Here is a 14,711-nt window from a genome sequence, read left to right on the forward strand (position 1 = left end):
TTGAACGGATGAACTGACCTGAACTAAATACAAGTTGGCGATGGCGTAATGTAGGCCAGTTTGTACAAATAGTGAGAAACCAACAAGTGGGTCAGCTTGAGAGTCTGTGGCCAGTTTAGGCTTCATTAGTCTTTCATGTCGTTTTACTGTGAAATTGTTCAGAAGCCTGCTGCATGGTTGGTCTACTCAGACATATTATGGAGTTGTATGTTTGCCTAGTGAAAAACAGCAGAAAATGCTACTGACAACAGTCCATGCATGCGTGCATGTGCCTGCATGAGCAAGAAGCTAAAGAGAGATTTTTTAAAAAAAGAGGTGAACATAAATCTGTGAAGTCTGGCATATATATAAGATTCCCTTTTCCAGTTTCCCAAGTATCATAAATTCATCTCTGGCATTTGTGAGAGGTGAAGTTTCTCCAAGCGTTGAAGGAGTTTTATTTGAACAAACTGGTTTGAGTGAAAGAAGATATAACTTCAAAACAACAGGCTGAAAAAGCAAATAAAAAGCGGCATTGTTTTCATATGTCACGTGATTTTTTTATGTAATACTTCAAAGCAGACACTTTACTAAGTGTGACAAACTTACTGAAGCAGTTCTACACAAGAGCACCTGTGGATTTCTGCACAGAGAGCTCAGAATTAGCCTTGATCTTTCTCCTGTTTGCTTTTTCCATACTCTCTGTTGTAGGAGTTTCTATAGTGGATTTTACTGCTGTGGTTCTCTCAAAAGGACAAAAAAGCAAAACAAACTTTTAATCGGGCACTTTGATCTGACAGCGAAGAAATCAATACACCGTACAGAGAAGTACATGGAATTTGTTTAGCCTGTTGCGTGTGACACGGTGGACAAGGAGGCAGGGACAACGTTTACAAAGGCTTTAGTCTACAACGCAAATAAATTAAGACTTTTCAAAGTAATTATTAACAAAAAAAACAAGCATATCTTTGTCCAATTTAATTAATTGTTGACACAACTTTGAAACACGTGTTAAATGCAGAGCACAGAATGATTTAGGAATGGATCATATACAAATGAGGACCCAAAAAAAATTCTGCTGAGTGTCCAAAAGAACCATGGGTACCCACTTAAGAAACCACTAACCTTGAAATTATTTTAGCACAAATTTCACCATAAAAAGTCACACATTTTTTATTTTATTTTTTTATGCTTTAGTTTAAATATTTACCACCAATTAAATAAAACTACTAAGTATTAATTGGTTTCTCAGGTAGATTTAAGAATCTGCCTGCATTGCCAAATGAAAAGCAGTCAAAGCCTTTCTGTAATGACTGCCTGGATATAGTGTTGGTTTGTTAGCAGGTTCTGGTACTTTGTAATGACAGCTGGCAACTTACTGGCATGAGATGAGATAAGAGAGAACATTTGTTGCATGCTCAGGCCTATCATCTGTACCCCGTCTGGTCTGATGAAGCTTAATGTAAATGTTTCATTCTCCTCCCGCTGATACATGAGCTCAGGTGTTTGTCACTGGGTCAGATTCAGATGACGTGCCTTCCAGTCAGCCAGCAACGGTTCAGTCCAAGGCATCTCATGGTAACAGGAGTCACAGCCGGCGTGCTGGGATCACTTCTGTGGGATTCCAGCAGACTTATGTCAATATGACTGGAAGCACGGCTTATTCCGGCAGACAAATAACGCGTGCTATCAAAAACCTCAGTGCAACTCAAAACCACGTCCTTCAGGATGTCTTTAGAGCAGAGTTTGACTCAGCTGTGTCAGCAGCTCAGATTGCGATGTCTCCTATTTTCAGCATGAGTCAAATCTACATTATGCTCTGTTAGAATGCCACTGTGAACGTTAGACTCTAATTCAGAATAAGCCAAAAAAGAGAGAAAATATACCAGTGAATATTTATTGTCAAAACCTCCTTAAATAAATTTAAATATGTTTTCATGTTTATTTTGATAGATGTGTATCTTTAACGTTAACTTGACTTTTTATGATGAGGAAGAGGGAGCATTCTCTAGATGCTTTCTTTCTTTTTTTTTTCTTTTTGTACAACAGTGCCATCTAGTGACCAAGAGCCGAATGTGTCACAACTTAGTAAATAAACATTTTTTGTGTATTATTTAAATGAAATTTTAATAAATGCATACAAAAAAATCTAAATCATATGTTCTTTTTACATATTCACAAAAAAGAGAAAATAACATAGATCATATCTATGTAAATTACCTGTAAAGATATTGGTTAATGTAAATATTTCATAACATTTTATTTAGAGTTAATGATTGTGTTATTTGCTCCCTTGGTGCTGAGTCCAGTGATTCACAATCAGTCATACTTTCCCGGATGCTTTTGATGCTGTACACTCAGAGCGGTCAGAGGATCCGAGGCAGACCTGACCATGTTAATCATGCATGCCAGCCTCTCTCTTTATCTGTGTGATCATTAGGTCTTACATCGGTGTGATGATCACTCACTGGAAATGAGCTCCTGCTGCAGGGTGCTTCCATTATTCATACCTACGAGAGCACAGTCTGCCTACTTATTCTTGGAAATAAGACAAAATGGGAGTGGGCGAATGAAGGGGAGGGCGAGAAGTGTCTTCTGTTCTCTTGAACGCTGAGTGGCATTTCTGTGGTAGTGATCTCATTTCCCACTGCGCTTCATCTCCTATGATCTGCCTCACTGGTACCTGCGCAATTAGACTCGAGGGAGGTGACAAGGATTGCTCATTACTGCATGGAGGGTGACTACTGCTCCCTTTCAGGACAAAAATGTGACTTGAGAGATGGGCCTTTAGTTGAAGCTGTGAATCTGTGGCGACAAGGACAACTGTCAGTGCACCATATTCCCTGTGTGTTTTCAGAGAAAAACATCCAGTTGGTAAATGAAGACATGACTAACACCAGCTTTTGTTTGTAAGAGCACATATTTGGGGGCAAACAAAAAAAAAACAGCCAATGTTGTTTAAAATCATCCCATGCAAGAATATTTGTTTTACCATGGTCTCTAAACTATTAAATATCCTGGAAACAGAGAGACTCATTCCCAAACATATTATGGAGAAATTACAACAACTGGTAAATTGTTGCCCCAGGTTACCTGTTGTTGACTTGTGGGTCTGAATGTTTGGTTTGGTAGTTAAGTGACTGCTTAATCAGTGCATCAATTGCAGCTAAATTAGAAATGTAAAGCTGTTGACAAAGACAAAAGACGTGTTTTTACCAAGATTTAAAGGCATTTTGTGCATGAATAAACCCAGTCGCATCTATGATGCATAGATGTGACGGTATTTATGTGTATTTATACATAAGTACATATAGCTCCAAGAGATAAAATGTTATAATCCCCTGAACCTCTGAAATTTGAAGTTGATTGACAAACACGGTTTAGAAATTTGAATCAACAAGTCTCAACCACGTCAGGAAAAAGATCTTACAAGAGAAAAATATTTGAACACTAAGACGTGTTTTTCAGTTTCTTGTGCACACGCAAGTCTCTTTTTTCCTACTTTCAAAAATACAAAAACCTAGCAAGCCTTCGCTGTAAGATGTTGCGGCCCTTTCAGCATTGTTCTGTCACTTTAAAAGGGTAACCTATTGGAGCCAGCAAAATCGATTGCACTTCTCTGAATGCCAGAGGCCCTTTCCTACCTGAGTCACAGATGCACTTGGTGCTTTTTTGCCACTTGGAGCTCAGAAGATCTCCAGAGCGCTGCTTTTAGTCATCCACACAGAACCAGACGACGTTAACCAGTTCATTCAAACCAGACTGGGATTGGCGAATTGAAGACCCCACAGTCAGAAGCAGCTCTGGATTATTGCTACTGTTTAATTATTTGTATAACCTGCTTTTCTGATAATTGAGCAGGGGGGATATTTTCAGTTCACACATCTTTTAATTAAAGGTGCTTGGTTCTCTGACAGATGAGACCATTATCTCCGTGGAGTGCGAATGAATCACTTGCAGCTCGTAATGACATAATGAGTCTATTTGTTGCTTTGCGGGAATGGGATTCCAGCATGTGGAGGTCTCGTGGAAAATGATTTGAGCAGATATTCCACCGTTCTAACAATTCACAGATTACAGAGGAAATCAGCGAGGATTCTTCTGCTCACTGCTGCATCACATGTCGCCGTGACTCATGGGTTGCAGTCTGACGGCGAACAAAATTGGCATTCGGGAAGATTTATATAGAATTTTGTCATTATTGGCGTTACTGTAACATGGTACAAACTGGCGAAGCAGAGCACATAGACCTGAGTATTTGACCTGCACTTTACCGGCAACTTTTTAAAAGTGAACAGCACAAAGTGGTGCAATTATTTCCAAAAATAGGATCTATTGTATAGGACAAAAGCTGCACAACAGACCTCTCCATTAGTTATATTATTGGGTTTGTGTAGGAGAGCGAACTCGCACATAACAGTGTCTGCATGTTTCTGCGATGCAGTGCCTTAAATAACTGTAGCATAGCGAGGCACCATCATGCTGGCTGTAATTCAAGCTAATGCCGTTCCCATTTTACTCTCAAAGTGAAGGCCAATTAGCAAAAAGCAGCTTGAGTGAATGAGGCCCTATTTAATATTCCATCTACCCTTTTGCACCTGGAACCTTGAACCAGTCCTCATACCCCCCCCACCCTCTCCCACTCTCCTTTTGAACGTTTTTAACAAAAGGCTCTTATTTGCGCTGCTCTGGTAATGATCAGTCTTTGTAGTTCTGCCCGTAAAATGTGGCCTGGACAAAAGAAACTCAGACATCAATTGGTTTTCTAAAGGGAAAAAAAAACATGCTGCAGCTTTAAAATGGAAAGCAATACAATTTCTCATCCTGGTTGAGAATATTGCATATTAAAATCTGCTGTTGTGCTGTTGAACACTCGTGGAAAAAAACTGAGGAGCAAAGTAACGATGACTTGGGTTTTTATAGCTGATTTTGTCTTTCAAATTTCAAAAAGCCAACAGTAGGACAGAATAATACAAGTATCTTTCGGTTATGGAAGTTTGTGGTTGTTATTGTATGAAAATTTAAAAAAAGCTTCCTGTATGCACTTTGCAGTATACACAAGAAGATAAAAATGTGTAACATCTAAAGCTGTGTCCCTTCATATTTCTAATGTTTTATTTCTGGAGGGCATCACAAGATGTCTGTTGGCATCCCCCCTTTTTTTGCTGCGCAGTTAGAAAGGTGCCCTTTCTGTTGATGCAGCGCCTCTGGTCATTAATAAAAAACTTCAGTTTTTCCGGACAGTCCTTGCCCGTTGTGGTTGGCCATGGACACTATCAGGTCATCTATGCACGTGAGCCCGGACCATTAGCCTTGCCCTGGTTGATGGGATCTGGGACAGAGTCACTGAAAACAATGCAGGGTGGTTAATCAATCCAATCACCCCCTTTCAGGCTAGAAAAAGTGGCACGTGACTATGCGGAGCTCAAAGGGATATGAGTGCCGTACTTAAAAAAAAAAAAAAATTATAATCTGCTTTGATAACTTTGTAAAAACATCATGTTTTTATGCGATTGAGCTGGGGTGAGAAAAAGCAGATGTAGCACAAAGTCCCAAGGTTGGAGGGCTCAGCTGAATTTCTATCCGTTTTTCAAGAGATTGTAAATGTTATTCAGATTTACAATCACTGCTATTTGTTACTTTTTTCGTCTTTGTAATGATCATTGACAATATTTAGTTTTCCTGTCTTTACAGTCAGGTGCAGTCACACACACACCACTCCTTCCTTCAGATATTGTTATAATCAGTGAACTGGATGCTGTTTTATATGAAAATGTGTGCTTGTATAACATACAGAGCCTTGCAAAAGCATTTATATGCCGTAACCTTTTCACATTCTCATGATACAAACTGCTTTAAACTTCTCCACAGCGTTAGCCCAGACATACCTGCAGGTGTCCTTGGTCTTCGTCACACTGGGTGGTCACTTCTGTTCTCCATTAGCAGTTGTATTTATTATCTATTATATACTGATATTAAATTACACACCAGTTTATTTTCTAATCAGGTGATGTCTGATGGCTGTGTGCTAAGCCTTGATTTTATCTGATTGAATTAAAAAAAAAAAGATCCACATTTACATCATTAAGATGTAAGTAGAGTTTTCTCAAAGGAATAAAATATCTGAAAGAGGTTTAAAAGGCCATACTTCTTTTACATGGCCAAATGTAATTAAAAATAATTAAATAGCATATGGTTTATTATTATAGTTTAGTAGTGGCTCCTGTACTTTAAAACATTAAATAACTTTCTATGATATTGCTCCTGTCCAAGCATAAAAGACATACTTATAAACCTGTTCCGTCTGTGTTTTATCAAATAGAATCGGAGAAATGCATTATTACTTACATGTATTGCTAAAAGTGGGTAGATATCACATCAATTAGACAACTCAACTTGCAGTTAGGATGCTCTGACCCTTAGGTATAATGTTGTTCTCATCAACTCAAATGTAAATAAGTCATTTACCTGCTAAGCAATGTGCTACTAGTTATATTAGACTTTCTCACTTTGAGCAACTGATGTTTTTGTAAAGTCAATATAAGATGAGTAATATTCCACATGATGTTAAACACTCAGCATTTGATTTTGTTATCCGAGTTTCTTTCTTTCTCAGTAAAGGTGTTATTGTCCGATATTATGTTGTCCATCTTTTTTTGCAGAATTTCAGTGAAACTGTTTTTTTTTTTTTTTAATTAGTTGTTTAGCAATCCATAATGCGAGTTATGTTTTCCAACCCCCTCTTTGGTATCTTCACTGTTAAAAGATTATTCACATTAAAACCAGTTTCAGGTGGATGAAACCCACAACTCAACGCTGTTGTGTTAAACCAACCCACTGGGTCAATCCATATGGCCCGGAGCTCAGTAAGTAGAATTAGGATAATTTAGGCCAAAGCAGGAGGCTTTGTTTTTGTTTTAAAATTTGAGACGAGTATTTAAGGGCAACTGACCAAGAAAAAATAAAAATAAAAAAAGTGAAAACTTGTAGACTGGCAAAAACCGTAAAGCTTCTTCAATTAAATCAAACAGTAAAAATCCAACAATGTATTCACAGGGGAAAAAAAAATATGTATATGTATAATTAATCTCAAGCAGTTTGCATCAAACAAATATAACCACATTTATTTAGAAAGTATAAAATTTCACACTATAAAGGCCACTTTTCAGGGTAAATCGACAACCTTCGCAGTAAGATTTACACAGACACGTCCCTTGTCCCTCTCAGGTGGTCTAACACACCGTCTAGTTCTGTGGCAACACAAAATGATAGTTGTTCTACTCCACCACAGCTAGTAGTTGGCAATAATTTACTTGTACAGGAAAATGGCAGGAGAGTGACAATTCCTGATTCCATACATCCCACAGAGGTGCAGGTAATATAAACGCTTCTCTATTCTTTTCCTTTTTCAATCAGACCAGCTCACAGGCACAGCTTGACTTTGCAGGCACTGTTTGCCTTCTTCTGGGAGACTCAGAAAAAACAACTCTACAGTTGACATTCTTTACAATGGCACCAGTCAGGCCACAGGGAGAGAGAGAGCGAGAGAGAGAGAGAGCAGGAGAGAGAGAGAGGGAGAGAGAGAGGGAGAGAGAGAGAGAGAGCATCCTCTGTTTGTACTGCACGGCCTCGCCGTCAGAGGCCGTTTGGCTCACCGCAGATCTGATCAGGGGGTCCAGACTCTGAGCAAAGTGGTCACATCCCAACTCACTAGCCGTGACGTGGTGCTCGATGAGGTAGAACAGTTGTACCAAAAAGGATTTATCGATGAAGAGTAGAAATGAGTAACAGTCACATCAATAAACCTAAGAGTGGAGTCACTGGGAGGCGGGGCGGGGAGTGGGTGTGGGGGGGGGGGCTAAAAGGGGTCTCTACCATCACATTTCAGCCACATTTTCAGCACAATATGTAGACCACGTATGAATATGTGAAAATCCTTCCTACCAGCTAAAACGTATCTTCCCTTCCAAGCAAAACAGCAGATTGGTGTAAACCTGTATCACTGAACCCGGGAGCCGGCGGGAAGACTCCAGTTCTGACAATACTTGCTTCGGTTATCAGCGCACGTGTCGACTAGCCTTTGGACGCTCACACACACACACACACACACACACAYACACACGCACGCACACCCACACGCGCACACACACACACGCAACTCGAGAATGCAAACTAGAGAAACGAGGATAAGTCAACAGAAAATGGCGGACGCTCGTCGTGTCAGAGACAGCAGCGTGTTCGTCGACACCCGCTCCGTGCTGAAGAGGAATCTGCGATGTCCCTTTTTTTTGTTTGTTGTTTTGAACGCAATCTTGAAAGCTGGAATGAGCGAAGCTGGCTGACTGGCTCTGAGCAGGATGGGGGCAAGGCGAGGCTGGGTCGAACGCCACGTTGCCGCCGGACGCCCCAGCCCCCCTTGTGTTTGGACTAGGACCAGCTGCTGCCCATCAAACCCCCAGTCTCCTTGCGTGTGATGATGCTGTCTGTGGATTTAAGGAGCCGTTCCAGGCAAGGCGCGTTGATTTTGCCTGGCGGCGGGCCTCGGGGCACAGAGTCTGTCTTAGCGTGGCCGTCTGTGCTGGAGGAAACAGCACTGTCTTGCGTAAGGTCTTTGTCTCTGGGCAACAGCGGGTGCCTGGGACCAGCCTGGGCCTCCTCGGCTGTGGGGGAGCAGATAGGCGACGTGTGGAGCCACTTCAGGTTGTTGGCGGAGTAGGCCTCGGGCGGAGTCAGGTCCGTGACCCTTAGAGCTTTGGTGCCGGTTGGAGGATCGCTGCGAAAGACGGAGCCCCCAGCTGCAGACGTCGTTATTGGAGATAACTGTAAGGGAACATGGAGACCTTAAGTTCTTCAACGACATTCAAAGAAACCATTCAAACGAATACAAATGTCTTAATGGTTTGTATTATCATTTTGTTTGCTTACCTTAAAAAAAAAAAAGGAGATTAACATTGTAAGTAAAGTTGTTCTACAAATTGCTACTTTAGTCCTCTAAATGCGAGATGTGTAAAAACTCCTATAAGAAGTAATTTTTCAAATAAACTTTAATTATTGCTGCAACTGTACAGATGGATAAAATAAGGCATGACTTATTAAGACTGGCATGCGTTTTCCTTTTTGAAATAATAGTTATCTTTTATTTTCCATTTTGCAGTACAGCTGAAGGAAATCTGTCCCCTAATTTTTTGCATCCCAGCAAAAGAAAAAAAGAGAGTCGTGGATTAATAACTCTTTGATCAACTTTGATTAAATGTTTGTTTTTTTTATGTGCACTTTGTGTAATTATTTTTTTTAGGAATTGGAAGGATTGACAATAATTGTTGCATCAACATGGGATGAAATACATATATATTTCTTCCAAATGAATGTATTAATTTTAATAGGCTGCATTTTTCAGACTATGTATGAAATCATGTCGTTGCAGTGAATACCCTATTATTTAAGAGTTATTGCATGGCTTTACCAGCTGTGCCAGTAAATCTGGCAGGAGGTCGAACTGGAAACACAAATCAACTGACACGACTCCTCAAGAAACTTGTTTGCTACAAGTTAGTTGGTATTGGCGGTTGACATCTTGGCTCAGGTGAGTCTAATACTCTGCCCGACAACAGACGTGAGCCAACACAGCTACTGAGAAAGAGATTTAAGGTTTTTTTTTTTTTTTTTTTGCAAACAGGTAGCACAGGGAAGGTTTTGTCTGTTTCTGCGGATGACACTCAGAAACTGCATGTGAGACGCGGCGGTCGGTAATTATACGTTGCTGTAAAAGAGAGCTTTGCCCACACATGGGAAAAATTAGCTTGCTGGGGAATGAATGGTTTTCAGAGCGCATCTTTAAAAATTAAAGCGAAATATGACAGGGGGATGTTTCTTTCTTAACATTTGAAAGTTCAAGCAGCAAAATGCAGTATTTCGTATCTATGTCCCGAAAAACAACGTGTGAGTTTATTTTTCTAGGTAGGTAAGTATTTCAAGGAATTATGGAGATAGATAAACATAGCGTTCTCAAATCTCATGTGTAATCCAGTTTAGCTGTGTGTTACTTTCTGAGGGTTTTCTATTACACAACATTTCCACTGACTGTGGGTTTGAATCCTGTTTAGGCCAGTTAGCTCTTATGAAATAGGATACAATACAATCCGAGATCAAAGCAAAAATAACTCTAATTGGTCTCCTGTTGGAAACATGTAAATTATGGATAACTAGAAGATAAAAGATGATCGGATGATTACAGTCTTGTTCAGACTTATCATTTGTGGGACGGCTTGCTATTAATAGCAACACCTTTAGGGAAGGAATGATCAGGAAAAGGGGCTAACGCATTTATCACTGGGGCTTTTTGTTAATAATACGCTCTCGGCCAGCCTGTGGTGATAAATGACAGTAGACTTAAATTAATGCAGGACATTTTGCAACATGACTATATATAAACTTCCGTGTCTTGTGCTACTTTGACCTTGTAAACAGGTCATTACCTATTATTGTGCAATTTTCAAAAGTCGCCCATTTAGAAATGAGTCGCCCAACTTTCAACATCATTAATTACATGCTCCATGGTTTTTCTTTTGAAGGGAGGATTAGCAGTTTAAAATCTAAATTTATTGCCTGATGAAAACAAAAAACAAAAGACAGGACAGGTTTGAACCACATGCTTTAAGGTTCAAACCAGAAGTGAGCAAGGCAGCGCTGAGATGAGGATCCACATGCACCAGATCAGTACTGCATTATTGTGACTGAACTGTATGTTTGCTGGAAGGTGAATCTCTGCTCTAGTCTCAAAGTCTTTTACAGAGCAGATTATCTTCTTCTTTTTTCAATGTAGTCACTGAAACAACAACGCTGACAGCTCGTGAGGTGAACTTGCAATAACATTTCACCTTTACAATGACAAGAAAAACCTGCAACACGATACCTCCGTTTTTGTTTTTTTGGGGGAGGATTAGATTAACGTCAGGGATAAATACACACCAGTTAAATGCAAAGGATTCTTCCAGGTATATTCAGACCTTTCTAAGTCAGAGAGGGACACTCCTCCGGTTTTATCTTTGCTCTTGTGTCATTGTTCTAAGCGAACCTGAGATTCAATAAAAAAAAATAAAAAAAAGCTTTAAATCCTTCTTTTCTTGTCACAGAGCTGTGATTAAATAACAATGGGTATTTTTGTCTCCCCCGTCTCAACGCTGTCACTCTTGGCAGAGGCTCGTGTCGTCTTGATGAGCTCTTACACAACAGGGTTGCTTTTTCTTTTTTTTTTTTTTAAACCTTTACCTTAAGTCTTTTACTGGGCACAAGTCCCTCTGTCTGTGTGGCGGCGAGTTGTTCTTGGAGTTTCACATGAGGGAACCAGCTCTTCAGCATTGCCTCCATTTTCAGAATGATATCAACATATTTCTCTCTGGGGGAGAAGAGGAAGGGAACGGAAGCAGAGGTGGAGGAGAGAAAACAGAGGAAGAAACACAATGTTTACTTTTGCTATTGTGCATGAATCTACAAACAGTCTCGCCAACTGCTTCGGAGAACTGTTATCTCCCCGATCAGACGTACCTAGGAAATATGCAGCCTTGAAGAGCAGGCATGTGTGCATGTGCGTGTGTGTGTGTGTGCGAGTGTGTGTGGAGGAACAGTCTTGAGTACATTTCTCACATGTTTAGAGCTCACACGTGGCTTGACGTGTAATAGCTCTGCTTGTGTCTAAATATAAACACCAAAGCCACAACGGTGTCCAACAGCGTCATTGTGGAAATAAACTAGATGATGTCGTGGGAGGAGGAAGGAGGGGAGCGCGCTCAGAAGAGTCCTGACAAAACCAGATGGTGGGCAGGGGATTAACCGCCGTCACACGATCGGGACCTTCTTGTTATATTCATTTTCGAAACATGTAAAATTCATGTGGAAGATTATCCGCTAGCTAAAAAAAAAAAAAAAAAAAAGTCACTTTGATCCTATCTGCTTTTGTGGAGCTGGAGGGGCCGCCAGCTGGTAGCACAGAGCAGAAAGCAGGGGCGGACAAACTGAAGGAAAGTGGGAGGGGCTAAGCCCACCTTCCAGGCTGTCTGCGGCAGGCGGCCACACCCACTCTTTGTCTCAAATATGAAGGCAGCAGCTGCTGGAAGGTCTCTTCGATTAGTCTGTGCCAGACTCAGCAGCATACCTTGATACGCCCAATAGAAACCGTGCTTAAATATCACGGGTGCATTTATTATTAATCCGCTTTTGTTTTCAGCGAACTCCCGGAAAAAAATAGGTCGCTTTTAAAACCGAGAGCCCTAATAAAACAAACAATTGTATGTTTATTTTTACCGACATATTTCAACAAAGCTTCAGCTTCATTAGATGAAAGATGATCATATTACAAGGACTCACACTTTCTCCTTTCTACAGAGGAGATGGGAGTAATATCATACTCCATTACACTGTATGGTCGGTGGAGAGCTAATCAAGCAGACACAAGCGTCCCTCTCCCACCGAGGAGCATGATACATTTTTAACGAGACGGCCGGCTAAAGAGCGACTCAGCCATCTCTGCAGTAAATTTATCCCGAATGCGTGTGGGGGTAGCAGCGACCTGCTGTGAGCCATGTGTCACAGACATAATGGAGACCACTTAGAAAGCAAACAGTATTTCCGTGCAGCCGGATGTGCTTCACTTCAGATCCCCGACCAGATTTAAGCTACAGCGGAAAAACACATTTAGGCAGTGCAGGTTTCCAGGCTGCAGCGTGTTCAAAAATAATAATAAAAAGGATAAAATGCTGGAGGGTACATACAGTGCTCTGTAAAAGTATTCGTACAGCCAGGAGCTTTTTAAATTACGACATGCAGAAAGCAACAAACTCCCTCGTGTTACATTAGGGTTTTATTTGATTAGATAAACAAAGTAAAACTTTGTTGTAAAGGGGTGCAAGAGTTACGGGTTTGTTTATTTATTTATTTTTAAATCTTTTACAGAGTATTTCCAGTGGCAAATCATTTGGGCTCCGTCTCTAACCGCTCTGAATGTCTAGAAAGAGAAAAGTTTACAAATTCCTTTTCCACAAAATACTGCAGCTCAATTTCAGTTGGTTTGGTTGGTTAGCTTCTGTAAAAAGCAACTTTGAATTCAGAATCTGAATTTGACTGGGCGATTGGAAAACAATCCATCGTAGCTCTGGCTGTATGTTTAGGGTTGCTGTCCTGCTGTAAGGGAAATCTCTGCCCAAGTCTTAAGTCTTTGAAAGTTTCCAAAAGGTTTTCATCCAGATTTTCATTGTATTTAGCTCCATCCATCTTCCCATCATCTCTGACCAGCTTTTCAGCCCCCAGCTGATAATAGCCACATTTCCACGGCACGTTTTAATGTAGGGACGGTGTGTTCAGGGTGTTATGCGGCGCAAATTTAACACTAGACACTGAGTCTTTGATCTCATCTGAGGAGAGGCTAGTGGCAAAGATTAAACAAGCCATTCCTTTAGACATTTTTAAAAGAACAGCTAGCCTTTCTTTTAAAAACGGCTAACCTTGCCACTCTCCCGTCAAGGCCAGATTTGTGGATTGTACAACTAATACTATCCAACACCACATGCCAACTAAGCTGTAGATCTCTGGGGCGGGTGGTTACTTTAAGCAAAAGATTTATCGTTTATAATGACGGGTATCAGAGTAAAGGAGGTTGAATACCATCAGGTGGTTTCGGGGGTTGCTACCATTTTTCTTCTACTTCACAACTAAGTGTTCTGTTGTGTTGATCTCGAACACAAAATCAAAATACGCTGAAGTTTGTGGTTGTAATGCGACAAAATCTGAAGCAGTCAAGAGGCTTTTCAAGGCACTTTATGCAACTTTTCGGGGGAAACAAACATCGAGGTATGTAGGTCAAACTCACCCCATGAAGGGGTTCTGCAGAACACCCATGATCCTTTGAATCCTGTCCATTGCCACACTCTCCTGGAAACTGCTGAGCCCTGGAAAAGAAAGAAAAGCTGCAGCGTGAAGCACGTCAACAGCAGGCCCCGAGTCTGTGCAGCAGATGGGCTCTGTGAAATGTTTGTACAAGGGAACAGCCTCCCCTGCTTCTGTGAGCAGCAAGCACTGGGTCACATAAGGTTCGGGTCTGACCAAGATCCCAAAATCTAAGCTTGTCTGGACACGGCCATTATCTGCAGTAAAGCACATGTAATGCTGCTCTGACCAAAACACAAACAGCAGCTGCTTCTCTGGTAAAGCTATGGTACAGTATGTTCCCACTCACTTCTGCCAAGTTCGCAAAGAAGCGTAGAAAGTTTCTTACCGTTGGTAGGCTAAATAATATCACTGAGTGCTTTCTTTATCTGTTGAAATGGCGGAGTCGCTAAGCAAGCCTTCACCCGAAATGATCTTTGTTACGTAACACACGGAGATGGGTTCGTGAATATTTGTGGCTATTGGATAGTCCAACAACATGTTTCAGACATCACACTCTCAAATCTCAGGGACACGTTTTTTCCACAAAGGTCTGCGTGTTGTCTGCTCCCTCCATTGTTTTTGCTGGGAGAAATGTTGACAGAGCCCTGCTTCAATTTACTGCTGAGACCAGAGAAAACGCGAGTTTGTGAGATGTGGAATGCTGCAATTATAGATGTATCAACCACGTGGCCGGTTTTTCCCTTTATCAGCACTGATTGGTAGGTCAAATACTGAAAAATCACTTTTTTTCCATTATAGAAGAATGGAAAAACATAAAAAAGTAATACCTTTTATTTATATATATATATATA

The 14,711-nt window shown here is 40.8% G+C and overlaps 1 protein-coding gene across 1 annotated transcript in view; it reads right to left on the reverse strand.

Annotated features, from left to right (window-relative positions):
- Positions 1-7,076: 7,076 nt before the first annotated feature.
- ciartb (circadian associated repressor of transcription b) overlaps positions 7,077-14,711 on the reverse strand; it is an 11,965-nt gene continuing 4,330 nt past the window's right edge. The window contains exons 3-5 of the mRNA XM_008412478.2: positions 13,841-14,201; positions 11,248-11,374; positions 7,077-8,799 (exon numbers count right to left, since the gene is read on the reverse strand). Of these exons, the coding sequence (XP_008410700.1) occupies positions 8,407-8,799; positions 11,248-11,374; positions 13,841-14,201 (881 nt within the window). The 3' untranslated portion in view covers positions 7,077-8,406. The remainder of the gene's footprint in view (positions 8,800-11,247; positions 11,375-13,840; positions 14,202-14,711) is intronic.

This window comes from Poecilia reticulata, linkage group LG6, assembly GCF_000633615.1.
Source record: "Poecilia reticulata strain Guanapo linkage group LG6, Guppy_female_1.0+MT, whole genome shotgun sequence".
Classification (NCBI taxonomy): Eukaryota; Metazoa; Chordata; class Actinopteri; order Cyprinodontiformes; family Poeciliidae; genus Poecilia; species Poecilia reticulata.